At 48.0% G+C, this 19,093-nt stretch overlaps 1 protein-coding gene across 1 annotated transcript; it reads left to right on the top strand.

Moving 5' to 3' along the window:
- The first annotated feature begins 461 nt into the window (after positions 1-461).
- LOC134949870 (paraneoplastic antigen Ma1 homolog) lies at positions 462-1,793 on the top strand. The gene has a single exon (XM_063938572.1). It carries the CDS (start codon positions 462-464, stop codon positions 1,791-1,793), a length of 1,332 nt encoding a protein of 443 aa, XP_063794642.1.
- The last annotated feature ends 17,300 nt before the right edge of the window (positions 1,794-19,093 follow it).

Genomic DNA, 19,093 nt, shown 5'->3' on the forward strand with positions numbered 1-19,093 from the left:
GGGGTGCCCTGTCCTGGGTCTACCTTTATCACTGACCAATATGTTTCTATGCCTATTTAGTATATGTCCTCTTTTATTGATCTGCTATAGTACCTTGTATATAAATGCATAAAAGCAATTGCTATTCCAGACCCTTTAATAAATGTGCCAGGGTGGCTTTTGCAACATATCCGTGTGACATATTCCTGTAGGGGGGGCGGTCTAAGCACGTGGTGGGCAGGGGGTTTCCCGAGTCTCCCTCTGGTGTATCCAAAATTGAACACTTCCCAGAAGAGCACGTCACGTCAAGATTCGGGTGGAGGCACTAATACCAAGAGAAGTACAAGGTGAGAAGCATTGCAAAGCGGGAAGAGTTTAAATACACACCATTACCCAGAAAACCCAGGTAAAGGGGTGTTACAGTGGAGTGCACTGCTGAGATTCGTACAGCTAACTCAGAATTTGCTTACCAGGTGGGCGCCATGGCTAGTTTGAAGCCAGAAGAAGTATATGGTTGGTGTGAACAACTATCCAAAGATTCAGAATGCTGTTTTGTTTTGTGCGGTGAACTGCATGAAGTTCCAGATGAGGAGATTACCAAGATAATTGCAGGTCGGACAGGGATGCCGAGGCCAAATGTACTGGGCAGGTGGGATGATGCTGTGCTGCTAGAGGGCAATGCTGTGTTGGAGACAGAATTGATCCCTGCTGTCTTTTCCTATAAGGGAAGCAAACATTGGAGCGTAGTGTTGCCTCTTAAGCCGAGTGAGGGGATGAGAGTTGCCCAAGAATCAAGTCCTACTGAAGAGAGGGCAAGGAGCCCCATTGTACAGTACTCTGACATTCAAAGACAAGATGATTCACCTCTGGGCCTAGATGGAGCCCCTGACATGCAGAGTCAATTATTTTTGGTCGCTGTGAATAAACTCGTGGAGCAACTGGGAAGAAACCAGTATGATGGTGGATATAGGAGATTGAGACCTTTCTCATGTGTCCAACCTGTTCCAACTGGAGAAGATGCCTATGAGGTGTGGAAAGACACTGCAATCCAGTACATGGAAGAGTGGCACTGTCCTGAGACTGCAAAGAGACAACAGATAGTGGAGAGTTTACGTGGTCTAGCAATGGAGATTGTGCAGGCCACTCGTCGGAGTGACCCTAATGCTACTGCACGGAACTATCTAGCGGCTCTGGAAAGAGAGTTTGGAACATCAGAAGATGCCACTGACCTCCTTTACAAGTTAAGAAACACCTGCCAAGAGCCGGGGGAGAGACTGTCCAAATATCTATACCGCCTGGACAAGCTAATTTATCGCATTGTGGAAAAAGGGGGAATGACCCTCAGTGAAGTGGATGAGATTCGCATGCAACAGTTACTAAGAGGAGCACTGTCTTTGGACCCAGTTGCATTGAAGCTCCGGGAAGACTGTACTAGAAACCCAGCTCCTTCTTTCAACCAGCTAATCGATGAAGTCAAACAAGAGGAAGCTATAATCGAAGCTAGAGATGGTGTGGCCAAGAAGATAAAGACTGTTAGCCTGAAGCAGGAAACCAGTACAAAAGAGGTGGAGTTGCTGAAGATCCTTCAAATGCAGAAGGAACAGATAGACCGTCTGTTAGCCCTTCAGACAGCTAGAGAGGCCCCAAGGCCTTTGCATCCATCATCTCCAATACAACTAGAGAGTCGAGGTGACCCCAGAAGATGTTTTGAGTGCGGTCAGCCTGGACATATAGCTAGACAGTGTCCAGCCAGATGGAATCAGAGGTCATCATATAAGCAATCCCCACAACCTGGAAAAGCCTTTGGGAAATGAGAAAGGGGGACCAGAAGACCCCATCCTGGCCCCCTAAAGAAAGTTAGTACCAATGCTGTGGGGAACTCACCTGCTACCTGGAATATATTGCCACCTGGCCTAGTCGGTCCAGCGCCTCATGTGACTGCCTTATTGAATGGACAGAAGTGTACGGCTCTACTGGATAGTGGTTCCCAGGTGTCCATTGTGTTCAAGAAGTGGTTTCATGAGAATCTGTCTGATGTCAAGGTACATCCATTGTCTGGGCTGACCATCTGGGGCCTCAGTGAACAGAGCTATCCATATCTCGGATACATCACAGTGAACCTCAAGTTCCCAAGAGAAGTGGCTGGGATTGAAAAAGAAGTGCAAGTAGTCGCCCTTGTGTGTCCCGATCCAGAAGAAGAGGATAGAGATGTGCAAGCTATCATAGGAACCAATGCCCATTTGTTCAATACACTAGCCCAATGGTGCAGAGAGGAGGGTGGAAAGGAATATTACCAGACGCTCACCATTCATCCTGTATGCCTGGCGGCCTATCGAAAACAGGAGGCAGAAGAAGCTCAGAAAAAGAGTGTGTTGGTTGCAGACAGTTTCCAACCATGCTTTGAAGGTACAGATGCCATGAAAGCCGATCTAGACAGACTGATCAAAGAAATGTTAGAGAGGAAAGATGTTTTCTCCCTAGGATATTGGGACCTAGGGCTGGCTAAAGGGGTCCAACATAAGATTCGTCTTACTGATGAAAAACCCTTTCGAGAAAGGTCACGGAGATTGGCCCCTGCGGATTTGTATGATGTAAGAAGTCATCTGAAAGGTCTACTGGAGAATGATGTCATTGAAAAATCAGAAAGTCCCTATGCCTCTCCAATAGTGGTGGCTCGTAAGAAGAATGGTGATATCCGGATGTGTGTGGACTATCGAACTCTTAATAAGCGAACAGTGCCAGACCAGTACACAGTGCCTAAAGTTGATGAGGCACTTGACTGTCTGCAAGGAAGCAAATGGTTCTCTGTGCTAGACCTCAGGAGTGGGTACTACCAGATTCTGATGAGTCCGGAAGATGCTGAGAAGACAGCCTTCATCTGCCCTGAAGGGTTCTTTCAGTTCAAGAGAATGCCACACAGGGTAAAAGGTGCCCCAGCCACCTTTCAGAGGTGCATGGATGAGACAGTGGGAGACATGAATTTTCGTGAAGTAATCGTGTATCTGGATGACTTGATCGTTTTTGAGAGGAGTCTACAAGAACATAACAAGAGATTGCTCAAAGTACTTGACCGATTGAAGAGTAAAGGGCTAAAGCTATCTTTAGAAAAGTGTCGACTATGCCAGAAGCAAGTCAAGTATGTTGGGCACATTGTCAGCAGAGAAGGGAGCTCCACTGACCCAGCCAAAGTAGAAGCTGTGGCAGAGTGGCCACGGCCCACAAAACTAAAGGAACTGAGGTCTTTTCTGGGGTTCTGTGGGTACTACAGAAGATTTGTTCCAGGATATTCTAAATTAGCCAAGCCTTTGACAGAATTAACCAAAGGGTACCCACCAGTGAAGGGGGGGATGCCCAGGCAAGAAAATAAACACTTTCTCCGTGTTAATGACCTATTTGGGGAAAGATGGACAGAAGAGTGTGAAACTGCATTCAAGAAGTTGAAGGAGGGCCTTACCCAGTCTCCAGTGCTCGCCTATGCAAACCCTGACCTTCCATACATTCTTCATGTAGATGCATCATTTGATGGACTCGGAGGAGTACTTTACCAAGAACAAGAAGGCCAGATGAGGCCTGTGCACTATGTTAGCCGAGGCCTATCACCCAGCGAAAAGAATTACCCTGTGCACAAGCTGGAATTTTTGGCATTCAAATGGGCCATTGTCGACCGTCTGCATGATTATTTGTATGGTGCTAGATTTAAAGTCCATACTGACAACAATCCGTTGACATACATCCAGACTACAGCAAAGTTGGATGCCACAGGACATCGATGGCTGGCAGCTTTGGCTGTGTATGACTTCACGCTGAAGTACCGACCTGGCAAAGGAAACATTGATGCTGATGCTTTGTCCAGGTTGGCTGGAAGACATGCTGAATCACCTGAAAAAGTGTGGGTTGAAGTGCCTGCTCCAGAAGTAAGAGGTATGTGCCATGAAGGAAGAGTGGTGATGCCGCCTGTGAGAGAATGTGTCACTGCATTGGGAGTTTCAGAAGCGGCACTGCCCAAACATTATTGCTGGCTGAGTCAGTTTGAACTGGGTGATATGCAGAGGATCAGTAGGAAACAGCTGTAAAGTGATCAGCTAGAAGATCTGTCCCTAGGAGCGGTCTATTGGATGATAAAGAACAATGAGAGGTTGGGGACAAAGGCCCTTAAAACAGAAGAAGCCATCTTACTGCACAGGCAAAGAGAATTTCTGATGGTCAGAGGAGGCCTCCTTTATAGGGAATCTACCCGCAGAGATGGTAGAGTAAGAAGACAGTTGGTTCTGCCAAAGAAACATCGTAATTCTGTACTGAATGCCCTACATGACCAACATGGGCACTTAGGTGTTGAGAAAACAAGCGGTTTGATTGCTGATCGGTTCTATTGGCCAAGGATGGAGGCTGATATTGAAAAATATTGCAGAAATAGTGGGACTTGCATTCTGCGTAAAACACTGCCCGAAAGAGCTGCACCATTGAAAAACATTTCGAGTGATGGGCCACTAGAGCTGGTGTGTATTGATTTCCTTTCTGTAGAGCCAGATGAAAGCAACACAGCACATATTCTGGTCGTGACAGATCATTTCACTCGGTACGCCCAGGCCTACCCAGCCAAAGATCAAAGAGCCACAACTGTTGCCAAGATTCTATGGGAGAAATTCTTTGTGCACTATGGACTTCCTGCCCGAATCCATTCTGATCAAGGAAGAGATTTTGAGAGTCGGCTGATAAAAGAGATCTTTGAATTGTGCGGGATACAAAAGTCGAGGACAACACCATTCCATCCACAAGGGGACCCACAGCCAGAGAGATTCAATTGAACCCTTCTCAACATGATGGGCACTTTGGGCACTGCCAGGAAGGCACACTGGAGTAGGCACATCAGTCAGTTAGTACATGCATATAACTGCACAAAAAATGAGTCAACTGGATACTCACCATACTACCTTATGTTTGGAAGAGAAGCCAGACTGCCTGTAGACATTTGTTTTGGAATAATGGAGGTTTCCCACTCGGGGGAGGCACCTTTACAGTATGTGCAGAGACTGCGAGAAGAACTGAGACATGCGCACAAGTTGGCTCAAGAAGCTTCTACTAAGTCTGGTTTGAGAAACAAGACTCAATATGACAGTCGAGTGAAAGAGAATGTACTGGGGGTAGGAGACAGAGTACTGCTCCGTTACCTGGGAATACCAGGAAAGCATAAATTGGCAAATCGATGGAGAGAAGAACCCTATGAAGTGGTGGTTAAAATGTCTGGGGCACCTGTTTACCGTGTAAGGCCTGAAGGACAAACAGGGCCCATAAAGACTTATCACCGTCAACACCTATTACCGATTGGGAGAGATGTGAGATTCAAGACCGAGCAAGCTGTTGAGACCACCGAGAGGGTGCCCTGGAGGAAGCCAGGAAGACTGAGGTCTACAAGGAGAGAGCAAACTAGAGATTATAAAGAGACAGAATGCAGTGAGGATGAATGGGGGTATGATCCTCCCACTACGGAAAATGAGACTGTCATTCAAAGTCAAGAGGTCACTAGACCCCACAGGTCTACTGAGAGAGCTACAGGAGAGCCAAGAGGAGAACAGGTGGGCAGGTTGGAGGAGGTTGTACCTGAAGTAACGGTGGAAGTTAGAGAACCAGAGGGACAGGCTCAGGACCAACCAGAAGAGAGAGATGTTGGGGGAGAGGCTGAACAACCAGAAAGGGTGTCAGAGGGAGATGAGGGAGCCCTTCCAGCTATTAGCCGACCCAGACGGACCACTAGGGCCCCTATGATATTTACTTATGATGAGTTAGGAAGGGCTACTGAAATGCCCAGGGTGGTTCACCCTCACTGGGTCTACCCTTGGCCTTATTTGGGGCCCACCCCTGTCATCGTAGGAGCTTGTCAGGGTATGTGTGGATGTGTAAACAGCCAGAATGGTAAAACACATATTCCTTTTCAGGGTGTGGAACAGGCTCAACACGTTGTCAGCGGATCGCCAGTCCCACAGGGGGAGTATGTAGCGCCCAGCGCTTATGACAGGCAGCAAATGTGAAATTGGACACTGGCCATTTTGTGTTTAGAGACTACATCTCCCAGACAGCCTTGGGTTTCAGAGGATATACAGAGAGACACGCAGAGGCTGTCGGGGGGTGGGGAAACAGGGCATGGGGAGGGGGGAGTGGAGAATGGAATGCTTTTGTCCAGAGGAGTGAGGAGGAGATGGGCCAGGAGAGAGAAGTAACCATGCCTTGGATATAGCTAAGATGCAGCTGACAATGACTGGAGAATACTGGGGAAGAAGTCAACGTGACTGCACAGAAAGAGCCCTACTGAAAGGGAGGACCCCAGTCTGATGAAGTTAAGTGGCCTACAGAGGATAATGCATTTCAAACCTTCCTTTTTGACCCCGGGAGCGGACAGTTTGCAGAGGGACACACTTTGGAGGAATGTGAGATAAGTAACAGTTTACAGTGTTATGTTTCTTGGTAAAGACTGATAAATAGTAGCTAACCAAGTGTGTGATTTCACCAAGAATCAGTTTGTGGAACTACAAGTACCAACGTTGCTGAAAGTGCCAATTGGAACCTTTTAAAGTGCAGTCACCTTCAAGCAATAGCATGCAGAAGATAATGTACTCTGAAATAACAGTGCACTATAGTGGGGGATGTATTGTCTAATGCTGTGTGTGGTATGTGTGAAATTCCTGGTGATACTGCTGTTTTAAGGTCTCATTACCCAGTCAGTGATTGCAAAGGCCAGGGTGTTATCTGTATACAAAAGGGAAGTTCAGGAAGGGACAGACAGGAGAAAGCAGATTCATGTGTTATGTTCATTTTTTCTTATTACTGCATTATACACCCTTTAGATATGTGTGTGCATTACTGACCAATATGTTTCTATGCCTATTTAGTATATGTCCTCTTTTATTGATCTACTATAGTACCTTGTATATAAATGCATAAAAGCAATTGCTATTCCAGACCCTTTAATAAATGTGCCAGGGTGGCTTTTGCAACATATCCGTGTGACATATTCCTGTAGGGGGGGGCGGTCTAAGCACGTGGTGGGCAGGGGGTTTCCCGAGTCTCCCTCTGGTGTTTCCAAAATTGAACACTTCCCAGAAGAGCACGTCACGTCAAGATTCGGGTGGAGGCACTAATACCAAGAGAAGTACAAGGTGAGAAGCATTGCAAAGCGGGAAGAGTTTAAATACACACCATTACCCAGAAAACCCAGGTAAAGGGGTGTTACATAAGCATAACCAGCCTCGGGCTCTTTGAGCCGGTCCTGGTTGAAAAAATAAAGGGGGAAAAATGAATAGGGTCCCCCCATATTTAAACAAACAGCACCGGGCTCTGCGCCTGGTCCTGGTGCAAAAAATACGGGGGACAAAAGACATAAGGGTCCACCATATTTTTAACACCAGCACCAGGCTCCACTAGCCAGAGAGATAGTGCCACAGCCGGATGACACTTTTATATAGGTCCCTGCGGCCGTGGCATTACCCCCCCCCAATTAGTCACCCCTGGCTGGGGTACCCTGGAAGAGTGGGGACCCCTTAAATCAAGGGGTCCCCCTCCACCAGCCACCCAAGGGCCAGGGGTGAAGCCCGAGGCTGCCCCCCCCATCCGTGGGCGGTGGATGGGAGGCTGATAGCCATAGTGTAAAAATAAAGAATATTGTTTTTTTTGTAGAAGAACTACAAGTCCCAGCAAGCCTCCCCACAAGCTGGTACTTGGAGAACCACAAGTAACAGCATGCGGGAGAATAACGGGCCCGCTGGTACCTGTAGTTCTACTACAAAAAAATACCCCCAAGAAAACATTGCATTTTCAGACAAGATGGCACTTAAAAAAATTAGCCCCATACATCACATGATGCAGAGATAAATTTTTTAAAAAAAAGAAGAGGTGCAAGATGGAATTGTCCTTGGGCCCTCCCACCCACCCTTATGTTGTATAAACAGGACATGCACACTTTAACAAACCCATCATTTCAGCCACAGGGTCTGCCACACGACTGTGGCTGAAATGACTGGTTGGTTTGGGCCCCCACCAAAAAGGAAGCAATCAATCTCTTCTTGCACAAACTAGCTCTACAGAGGCAAGATGTCCACCTCCTCCTCATCGTCCGATTCCTCACCCCTTTCACTGTGTACATCCCCCTCCTCACAGAGTATTAATTCCTCCTCACTGGAATCCACCATCTCAGGTCCCTGTGTACTTTCTGGAGGCAATTGCTGGTGAATGTCTACACGGAGGAATTGATTATAATTCATTTTGATGAACATCATCTTCTCCACATTTTCTGGAAGTAACCTTGTACGCCGATTGCTGACAAGGTGACCGGCTGCACTAAACACTCTTTCGGAGTACACACTGGATGGGGGGCAACTTAGGTAAAATAAAGCCAGTTTGTGCAAGGGCCTCCAAATTGTCTCTTTTTCCTGCCAGTATACGTACGTACTGTCTGACATGCCTACTTGGATGCTGTCACTCATATAATCCTCCACCATTCTTACAATGGTGACAGAATCATATGCAGTGACAGTAGACGACATGTCAGTAATCGTTGGCAGGTCCTTCAGTCCGGACCAGATGTCAGCACTCGCTCCAGACTGCCCTGCATCACCGCCAGCGGGTGGGCTCGGAATTCTTAGCCTTTTCCTCGCAGCCCCAATTGCAGGAGAATGTGAAGGAGGAGCTGTTGACGGGCAACGTTCTGCTTGACTTGACAAGTGTCTCAACAGCAGGTCTTTTAACATGTTCAGACTTGTGTCTGCCAGAAAGAGAGATACAACGTAGGCTTTAAACCTAGGATCGAGCATGGTGGCCAAAATGTAGTGCTCTGATTTCAACAGATTGACCACCCGTGAATCCTGGTTAAGCGAATTAAGGGCTCCATACAAAAGTCCCACATGCCTAGCGGAATCGCTCCATTTTAGCTCCTCCTTCAATCTCTCCAGCTGCTTCTGCAAAAGCCTGACGAGGGGAATGACCTGACTCAGGCTGGCAGTGTCTGAACTGACTTCACGTGTGGCAGTTCAAAGGGTTGCAGAACCTTGCACAACGTTGAAATCATTCTCCACTGCGCTTGAGTCAGGTGCATTCCCCCTCCTTTGCCTATATCATAGGCAGATGTATAGGCTTGAATGGCCTTTTGCTGCTCCTCCATCCTCTGAAGCATATAGGGGTTGAATTCCACCTCGTTACCACCTCTTGGTTCAGATGATGGCAGGGCAGGTTCAGGAGTGTTTGCTGGTGCTCCAGTCTTCGGCACGCGGTGGCTGAATGCCGAAAGTGGCCCACAATTCTTCGGGCCACCGACAGCATCTCTTGCATGCCCCTGTCATTTTTTAAATAATTCTGCACCACCAAATTCAATGTATGTGCAAAACATGGGACGTGCTGGAATTTGCCCAGATGTAATGCACGCATAATATTGCTGGCGTTGTCCGATGTCACAAATCCCCAGGAGAGTCCATTTGGGGTAAGCCATTCTGCGATGATGTTCCTCAGTTTCCGTAAGAGGTTGTCAGCTGTGTGCCTCTTCTGGAAAGCGGTGATACAAAGCGTAGCCTGCCTAGGAACGAGTTGGCGTTTGCGAGATGCTGCTACTGGTGCCGCCGCTGCTGTTCTTGCTGCGGGAGGCAATACATCTACCCAGTGGGCTGTCACAGTCATATAGTCCTGAGTCTGCCCTGCTCCACTTGTCCACAAGTCCGTGGTTAAGTGGACATTGGGTACAACTGCATTTTTTTAGGACACTGGTGACTCTTTTTCTGGCGTCTGTGTACATTCTCGGTATCGCCTGCCTAGAGAATTGGAACCTAGATGGTATTTGGTATCGGAGACACACTACCTCAAGCAATTCTCTAATTCCCTGTGAATTAACGGTGGATACCGGACAGACGTATAGCACCAACACAGCTGCCAAGGCCTGAGTTATCCGCTTTGCAGCAGGATGACTGCTGTGATATTTCATCTTCCTCGCAAAGGACTGTTGGACAGTCAATTGCTTACTGGAAGTAGTACAAGTGGTCTTCCAACTTCCCCTCTTGGATGACAATCGACTCCCAGCAGCAACAACAGCAGCACCAGCAGCAGTAGGCGTTACACTCAAGGATCCATCGGCGGAATCCCAGTTAGGAGAGGACTCGTCAGACTTGCCAGTGACATGGCCTGCAGGACTATTGGCGTTCCTGTCTAAGGAGGAAATTGACACAGAGGGAGTTGATGGTGTGGTTTGCAGGAGCTTGGGTACAAGAGGAAGGGATTTAGTTGTCAGTGGACTGCTTCCGCTGTCACCCAAAGTTTTTGAACTTGTCAATGACTTCTGATCAATGCGCTCCAGGTGACGTATAAGGGAGGATGTTCCTAGGTGGTTAACGTCCTTACCCCTACTTATTACAGCTTGACAAAGGCAACACACGGCTTGACACCTGTTGTCCGCATTTCTGTTAAAATAATTCCACACCGAAGAGGTGATTTTTTTTGTAATTTGACCAGGCATGTCAATGGCCATATTCATCCCACGGACAACAGGTGTCTCCCCGGGTGCCTGACTTAAACAAACCACCTCACCATCAGAATCATCCTTGTCAATTTCCTCCTCAGCGCCAGCAACACCCATATCCTCATCCTGGTGTACTTCAACAGTGACATCTTCAATTTGACTATCAGGAACTGGACTGTGGGTGCTCGTTCCAGCACTTGCAGGGGGCGTGCAAATGGTGGAAGGTGCCACCTCTTCCCATCCAGTGTTGGAAAGGTCAGGCATCGCAACCAATTGGACTCTCCATGGGGATTTGTGATTTAGAAGAACTGTGCGTTCTTTGCTGTGCTTTTGCCATCTTAACTCTTTTCAGTTTTCTAGCGGGAGGATGAGTGCTTCCATCCTCATGTGAAGCTGAACCACTAGCCATGAACATAGGCCAGGGCCTCAGCCGTTCCTTGCCACTCCGTGTCGTAAATGGCATATTGACAAGTTTACGCTTCTCCTCAGATGCTTTTAATTTAGATTTTTGGGTCATTTTACTGAAGTTTAGTTTTTTGGATTTTACATGCTCTCTACTATGACATTGGGCATCGGCCTTGGCAGACGACGTTGATGGCATTTCATCGTTTCGGCCATGACTAGTGGCAGCAGCTTCAGCACGAGGTGGAAGTGGATCTTGATCTTTCCCTATTTCTCTTACGTCCTAGAGGATGCTGGGGACTCCAAAAGGACCATGGGGTATAGACGGGATCCGCAGGAGACATGGGCACACTATAAGACTTTGAATGGGTGTGAACTGGCTCCTCCCCCTATGCCCCTCCTCCAGACCTCAGTTAGATTCTGTGCCCAGAGAGACTGGACACACACTAGGGGAGCTCTCCTGAGTTTCTCTGAAAAGACTTTATGTTAGGTTTTTTTATTTTCAGGGAGACCTGCTGGCTACAGGCTCCCTGCTTCGTGGGAGTGAGGGGAGAGAAGCAGACCTACTTCTTCTGAGTTCAAAGGCTCTGTTCTTAGGCTACTGGACACCATTAGCTCCAGAGGGTTCGATCACTTGGTGCGCCTAGCTGCTTGTTCCTGGAGCCGCGCCGTCAACCCCCTCACAGAGCCAGAAAAAAGAAGCCGGGTGAGTATAAAGAAGATCAGAAGACTTCAGTGACGGCAAAAGACTTCAGTAATGAGGTACCGCGCAGCGGTCGCACTGCGCGTCATGCTCCCACACACACTTCTGGTGGCACTTGCAGGGTGCAGGGCGCAGGGGGGGTGCCCTGGGCAGCATGATTACTGGAGTTGAGAAATAAATCTGGCCAAATTACATATGTCAAAAGTGCCTAGGCACTAAATATAGCCCCCGCTATATAATAGATTTAATATTTGAGCGGGACTACAGCACGCCGGTGAGGGGGCGTGGCTTAGCCCTCACAGCTTACCAGCGCCATTTTCTCTTCACAGGCAGAGACGCTGGCCCGGACCTCCACTCTCCTGCACAAGTAACAGGGAGCAAAACGGGGGGGGGGGGGGGGCACAGTAGTTTGGTGCTGTTAACCAATTAATAATAACAGCGCAGACATCTGCGGCAGTGTGTATTTGCTCTCAGTACTGGGATAGGCGCTGGGGTGTGAGCTGGTAAACTCCCTCTGTGTTTCTCTAACGGGCTTTCCTGTGGGTCTGTCCCCTATAGCCAGTGTGTCTGTGCGTGTCGGTACGTGTGTGTCGACATGTCTGAGGCTGAGTGCTTCCTCAACTTCCTCCTCCTGAGTGTTGGCCTTCGTCAGGGACTCCCTGACGAAGGCCAACACTGGCCGATACGCGTTGGAGCATTACAATAAGCATCATAACAAGCCAAGAACTTTCATATCGTTTATATCAGAGCCAGATATTCAAGAATAAGAGGAGGAGGAAAGTACGTGGAGAGAGCCGAGAACCATCGAGACCTCACTGCGGTCACGTGATCGGGACAACCCGGAAGTGAGGGAGGACGCCGGGCGCAGCTGAAGCAGAAACATCGGAGAAGACCGCTGGCGGAGGGGGAAAAAAGACAGAACAGAAGCGAGCAGGTAAGGGATTCTGTAGGAGAGGAGAAGGCAAAGCGGATAGCCCTAATAGGGCTAGAAGCATTCCCCTTCTCTCTCTCCAAGACAAATAACCGATCCCCTGTTGTCTAGAGAACTGCGGTGCGCTTACCAGAGCGACATCGGGGCAGATCAGGACACAAAGGAGATAGGATTTGTCCGGAGTCCTTATTACCTCGAGCACTAACTCTGTCCCACTCCCCGCACTGCCAGTGGTCACCTAGGGGTACCCCACGCCTCAGCTCTTGGATTCCATCATTAAGAAGACTTTCAAATTATCAACATTTTCATTATATTGGCTCTGGACTATTCACATATCAATCTAGGACACTATTCCACTACCTAGGTGGGACGCCACCTATAGGAGTGGAGCATTAGCACACCCATCTGAGGGTGTCATTTTTACAATTTTAGGTACTGCCTTATCCAAAGCAGTAAAAAACTTTTCCCATCCCCTTCCCAATTCCCCCCCCCCCCTCTCTGCATACAGCAGATGAAGACCATATCACTGCAGAAAATAAAACACGCATTTTTTCTAATATATACCGTTTATTGTTATTGATTATATATTGCCAGCATCACATTATAAAACATCATTTGTTCATAGTGCAGCAATTACCAGTCACCAACCATACACTTTTAGCAGGCGCACTTGTGAAACTTCTTGTATCGTTGCTAAATCCAAAAATGGTTAAGAGTATTTAGTACATGATTGTGGCAATTAAAGACGTTTTACATATTTCAGAAGTACCTACTGTTCCTGATACAAGGGTTTGTTTGTATAAGGGAAAAAAGCCTGAGGTGACGTTTCCCCCCTCCCATGAGCTGAACACTCTTTGTGAAAAGCTTGGGAATCTCCTGACAAAAGGTGGCAGATTCCCAAGAGAATTCTCATGGCATATCCTTTCCCCTCTGACGACAGGGAAAAGTGCGAGTCATCTCCCAATGTAGACAAGGCTCTATCACGACTGTCCAAGAAGGTGGAGCTTCCGTCTCCTGGCACTGCTGCCCTAAAGGACCCTGCGGATTGCAAGCAGGAAACAACCTTAAAATCCATTTATGTAACTACGAGTGCGTTGCTCAGACCTGCCGTGGCGACGGCATGGGTGAGTAGTGCTATTGGCAAGTGGGCAGATAATTTGGCATCTGACATAGATACCATGGATAGGGATAGCATTCTTTTGACTCTCGGTTATATCAGGGACGCTGCAGCTTACCTAAAGGATGTGGCGAGGGATATTGGCCTTTTGGGATCAAGGGCCAATGCCATGGCAGTCTCGGCCAGGAGAGCTCTGTGGATTCATCAATGGAATGCTGATGCCGACTCTAAGAAAGCTATGGAAGCTCTCCCTTATAAAGGTAGGGTCTTGTTTGGTGATGGCCTCGCTGATCTGATGTCTACAGCTACAACGGGTAAGTCATCATTTCTTCCTTATGTTCCTGCACAACAGAAAAAGACGCCGCATTATCAGATGCAGTCCTTTCGGCCTAATAAATACAAAAAAAGGAAGAGGGTCATCCTTCCTTGCCTCAAAAGTTAGAGGACGGGGAAAAAGGTCTCCTGCGGTGCCAAGCTCCCAGGAGCAGAAGTCCTCCACGGCTTCTGCCAAGTCCACCGCATGATGCTGGGGCTCCTCTACGGGAGTCCGTATCGGTGGGGGCGCGTCTCCGGCTCTTCAGTCAGGTCTGGATCCTTGGGTGTTAGAAATAGTGTCCCAAGGGTACAAACTGGAGTTTCAGGAGGTGCCTCCCCCCACCGATTTTTCAAATCGGCCTTGCCGGTTTCTATCCCAGGAAGGGAAGTAGTGAGTGCTGCGATACAAAAGCTGTGTCAACAGCGTGTCATTGTCACGGTACCCCCGTCTCAACGGGGAGAAGGGTTTTATTCGAGCCTTTTTGTCGTACCGAAGCCTGATGGCTCGGTCAGACCGATCCAGAACCTAAAATCCCTCAATCTGTATTTGAAAACTTTAAAGTTCAAGATGGAATCTCTTTGGGCTGTAATCTCCATCTGGAAGGGGGGGATTTTATGGTGTCAGTCGACATAAAAAATACCTACTTACATGTCCCAATATATCCTCCACATCAAGCTTTCCTGAGGTTTGCGGTTCAGGATTGTCATTACCAATTTCAGACATTACCGTTTGGTCTTTCCATGGCCCCGAGGATCTTCACCAAAGTAATGGCGGAAATGATGGTGCTCCTACAAAAACAGGGCGTCACAATTATCCCGCACTGTACTTGGACGATCTCCTGATAAAGGCGAGATCAAAGGAGCAGTTGCTAAGAAGCGTGACACTCTCCCTGACAGTTCTGCAACAACATGGTTGGATTCTAAATTTGCCAAAGTCACAGTTGATTCCAACAACTCGGCTGTCTTTCTTGGGCATGATCCTGGACACGGAACTGCAGAGAGTGTTTCTCCCAGCGGAAAAAGCTCTGGAAATCCAGACCATGGTCAAGGAGATTCTGAAACCGCCAAGAGTGTCGATCTATCAATGCACTCGGGTGCTGGGGAAGATGGTTGCAGCTTACGAAGCCATTCCGTTTGGCAGGTTTCATGCCCGGGTATTTCAGTGGGACCAGGGCCGTAACTAGGAGGGGGCTAAGGGGGCATGAGCCCGGGGTGCAGGATTTGAGGGGGCGCCAAGGAGTTACAGAGGATATGGGGGTTTTTTTAAGGTTTTTTTTTACCGGCAGTGCTGTGCTGCTCCAGTGAGGCAGCAGACAGCACCCTTGGCAATGTCTCTCACCCACCTGTCTGCCCACAGCTGGCTCCAGTGTTGTGCAGGTGAGCTCCAGTACCTGAGTTCTCTTCTATGCCGGCTACTGTCTTAAACTCTCTTCTTTGCCACACAGTGCTGCGACTAGCATGCGGTGCACTGTACAAGCTATAGAAGCGCACTGTGCTCTCAGTTAGCAGTATCAAGCTCCACTTTGCCTCCCAGATGGGGGGATTTGGTGTAGCTTATAGGGGGATGTAGTGTAGTGATGCAGTGTACCATATAGGGTATGTAGTGTAGTAATGTATTGCAGTATATAGGGTCATGTAGTGCACTGATGTGTTGTAGCATATAAGGGGATGTAGTCTAGTGATGTAGTGTAGAATATAGGGAATGTAGTGCAGTGTATAGGGGCATGTAGCGTAGTGATGTAGTTCAGCGTGTAGGGGATGTAGTATAGTGATGTAGTGCAGTGGTTAAGAGAATGTAGTGCAGTGACAAAGTGTTATGATATAGTGCAATGTATGGGGACACACAGTGGATCATGTAGTTGAACACGCTGGCAGGGCACGTGATGAATACTGTAGGGCATTTGAGGCACATAGGGGAATATTGTCCAATAGTATCCCCTTTTTTCAAATTTCCTGGTAATCTGATATTTTAGTCTGACAGAGCTTGTTCTAATGTTGTTTTTTTTCTTTTCTTCTTTTTTTGCCCCGGGTGACGAAAATCCTAGTTTCGGCCCTGGTGGGACCTGTTGGACAAGTGGTCCAGGTCTCACCTGCACATGCACCGGAAAATAAGTCTATCTTCCAGGACCAGAATATCTCTCCTGTGGTGGCTTCAAAGTTCGCACCTCTTAGAGGGACGCAGGTTCGGGATCCAGGATTGGATCCTGGTGACCACGGATGCAAGTCTCCAAGGCTGGGGAGCAGTCACACAGGGGCAAAATTTCCAGGGAAAATGGTCAAGCCAGGAAGCTTGTCTGCACATAAACGTTCTGGAGTTAAGAGCTATCTACAACGGCCTTCTGCAAGCGGAACACTTTCTTCAAGGTCTACCTGTCCTGATTCAGTCGGACAACGTAACAGCGGTGGCGTACATAAACCGCCAGGGCGGAACAAAGAGCAGAGCGGCAATGCGGAGGCCACAAAAGTTCTCCGCTGGGCAGAAAATCATGTAAGCGCTCTGTCAGCGGTCTTCCTACCGGGCGTGGACAACTGGAAAGCAGATTTCCTCAGCAGATACTATCTCCATCCAGGGGAGTGGGGTCTTCATCAAGAGGTGTTTGCAGAAGTGACGAGTCGTTTGGAATTCCTCAAATAGACATGATGGCGTCTCGCCTCAACAAGAAGCTTCAGAGATATTGTTCCAGGTCAAGGGACCCTCAAGCCATTGCAGTGGATGCCCTGGTGACTCCGTGGGTGTTTCAGTCGGTATATGTGTTCCCTCCACTTCCACTCATTCCAAAAGTGATAAGGATCATAAGAAGAACAAGGGTTCAGGCGGTACTCATTGTTCCAGATTGGCCGCGGAGGGCCTGGTATCCGGATCTTCAGGAATTGCTCATAGAAGATCCCTGGCCTCTTCCTCTCAGAGAAGATCTGTTACTACAGGGGCCGTGCATCTTCCAGGACTTACCGCGGTTGCGTTTGACGGCGTGGAGGTTAAACGCCAAATCCTAGCTCGACAGGGTATTCCCAGGGAAGTCATTCCCACTCTCCTTAAGGCTAGAAAGGAGGTTACGGCGAAGCATTATCACTGTATTTGGAGAAAGTATGTGTCTTGGTGTGAAGCCAAGAAGGCTCCTATGGAGGAGTTTCAGCTGGGTTGTTTTCTCCATTTTTTGCAGGTAGGTGTGGATGCAGGCCTGAAATTAGGTTCCATTAAAGTGCAGATTTCGGCTTTATCTATTTACTTTCAAAAATAATTGGCTGTCCTTCCAGAGGTTCAGACTTTCACGAAGGGAGTACTGCACATCCATCCTCCGTTTGTGCCACCTGTGGCACCGTGGGATCTTGACGTGGTGTTGCAATTTCTTATGTCTCTCTGGTTTGAACCTTTACGAAAGGTTGAGTTGAAATTTCTCACTTGGAAGGTGGTCATGCTTTTGGCCTTGGCGTCCGCAAGACGGGTGTCGGAATTGGCGGCTTTGTCTCACAAGAGCCCCTATTTGATTTTCCATGAGGATAGAGCGGAATTGAGAACACGTCAACAATTTCTGCCGAAGGTGGTGTCTTCGTTTCACATAAACCAACCTATTGTGGTACCTGTGGCTACGGAAGCCTTGGCTGTTTCAAAATCTCTTGATGTAGTCAGAGCTTTGAAAATCTATGTCGCCAGAACGGCTCAAATTAGGAAATCGGAGGCTCTGTTTGTCCTATATACTCCCAACAAAATTGGAGCTCCTGCTTCCAAGCAGACTATTGCCCGCTGGATCTGTAATATGATTCGGCATGCTCACTCTACGGCTGGATTGCCATTGCCGAAGTCAGTAAAAGCCCATTCTACTAGGAAGGTGGGCTCATTTTGGGGCGGCTGCCCGAGGAGTCTCGGCGCTTTAACTTTGCCGAGCAGCTACGTGGTCAGGTTCAAACACTTTTGCTAAGTTCTACAAGTTTGATACCCTGGCTGATGAGGACCTCATGTCTGCTAAATCGGTGCTGCAGAGTCGTCCGCACTCTCCCGCCCGGTCTGGAGCTTTGGTATAGACCCCATGGTCCTTTTGGAGTCCCCAGCATCCTCTAGGACGTAAGAGAAAATAGGATTTTAATACCTACCGGTAAATCCTTTTCTCCTAGTCCGTAGAAGATGCTGGGCGCCCGTTCCTGTGCGGACTGTTTTGGCAGTAGTATTGATAGTTATTGCTTCTGTTATTACACTCTGTAAGGTACTACAGTACTACTGACTGTCTTTATTACACGTCACATGTGACAGTTTATATTCCCTTATTATTTAGGTTTATATACATATGTGTCATCCTCATACTGTACATTATTGCTGCAGTTGCCAAACAGCCCCTCACGACGCATCAAGTCCAGTGAGACTTGCTAGCCTCAGGCATCTTTTTTCACCTTTTTTTGTCAAAAATGTGTCTTTGTGCGACAGTGGTATGTCTGCGATACTTACATGCAACACTTGTACATCTGTGTATGATGCAGCAGCTGTGGGTTTTTTCCATGCACACTTACGTTGCGCTTCATATGCAGACTCAATCACACACAGATATACAAGTGTCTCATATAAAATAAAGCAGTGTAGTCTCCTCGTGCATCCTTTTCACATCACGTTGCAACTAAGATGCCTGACGCTTGCATAGTTGCACGGGACCTGGCAGTTCCCTCATGCCAGGTGTCTGAAGCTAGATGTATGAGGACACATCTGTACCTTGTTTGTTGCTTGCTTATTTTGCTTTACTTACAGACATAAATCGGACCCCATGGAAACGGGGCCTAGACTGCACACCCTAGCTTATTATAATGGGATGTGCTACCTTGCTGGGACTAAGTACTGTAATACTACAACATAGGAACAAAGGGTGCAGGTGCACCATACACCATTAAAATTATTATAACCATAATATAATATTTGAGGTTCTTGGCATATATTGGCCAGTATATGAGCCTGCCCACCTGCTTCACGGTGACCTCATCGGACAGGTCCCTAACACTATAGGGGTTCACCTCCGGGACGCAGAGCACCCCCAGACCACCCCAGCCAAACCACCCCAGGGCATCACACAGAAAAAGGATAGGAGTGAAAGATCAGTGTTAAGCAAATGAAAGAGGCTGCTGAATGTAAGAAAAGAAGAGGACAGCAGTAAAGTGTCAGAGTGTTAGAATGTGAAG

Source organism: Pseudophryne corroboree, chromosome 8 (assembly GCF_028390025.1).
Source record: "Pseudophryne corroboree isolate aPseCor3 chromosome 8, aPseCor3.hap2, whole genome shotgun sequence".
In the NCBI taxonomy this organism is placed as follows: domain Eukaryota; kingdom Metazoa; phylum Chordata; class Amphibia; order Anura; family Myobatrachidae; genus Pseudophryne; species Pseudophryne corroboree.

Coding starts and splice junctions, on each gene's coding strand:
- LOC134949870 (XM_063938572.1), top strand. CDS start 462: ATGGCTAGTTTGAAGCCAGAAGAAGTATATGGTTGGTGTGAACAACTA.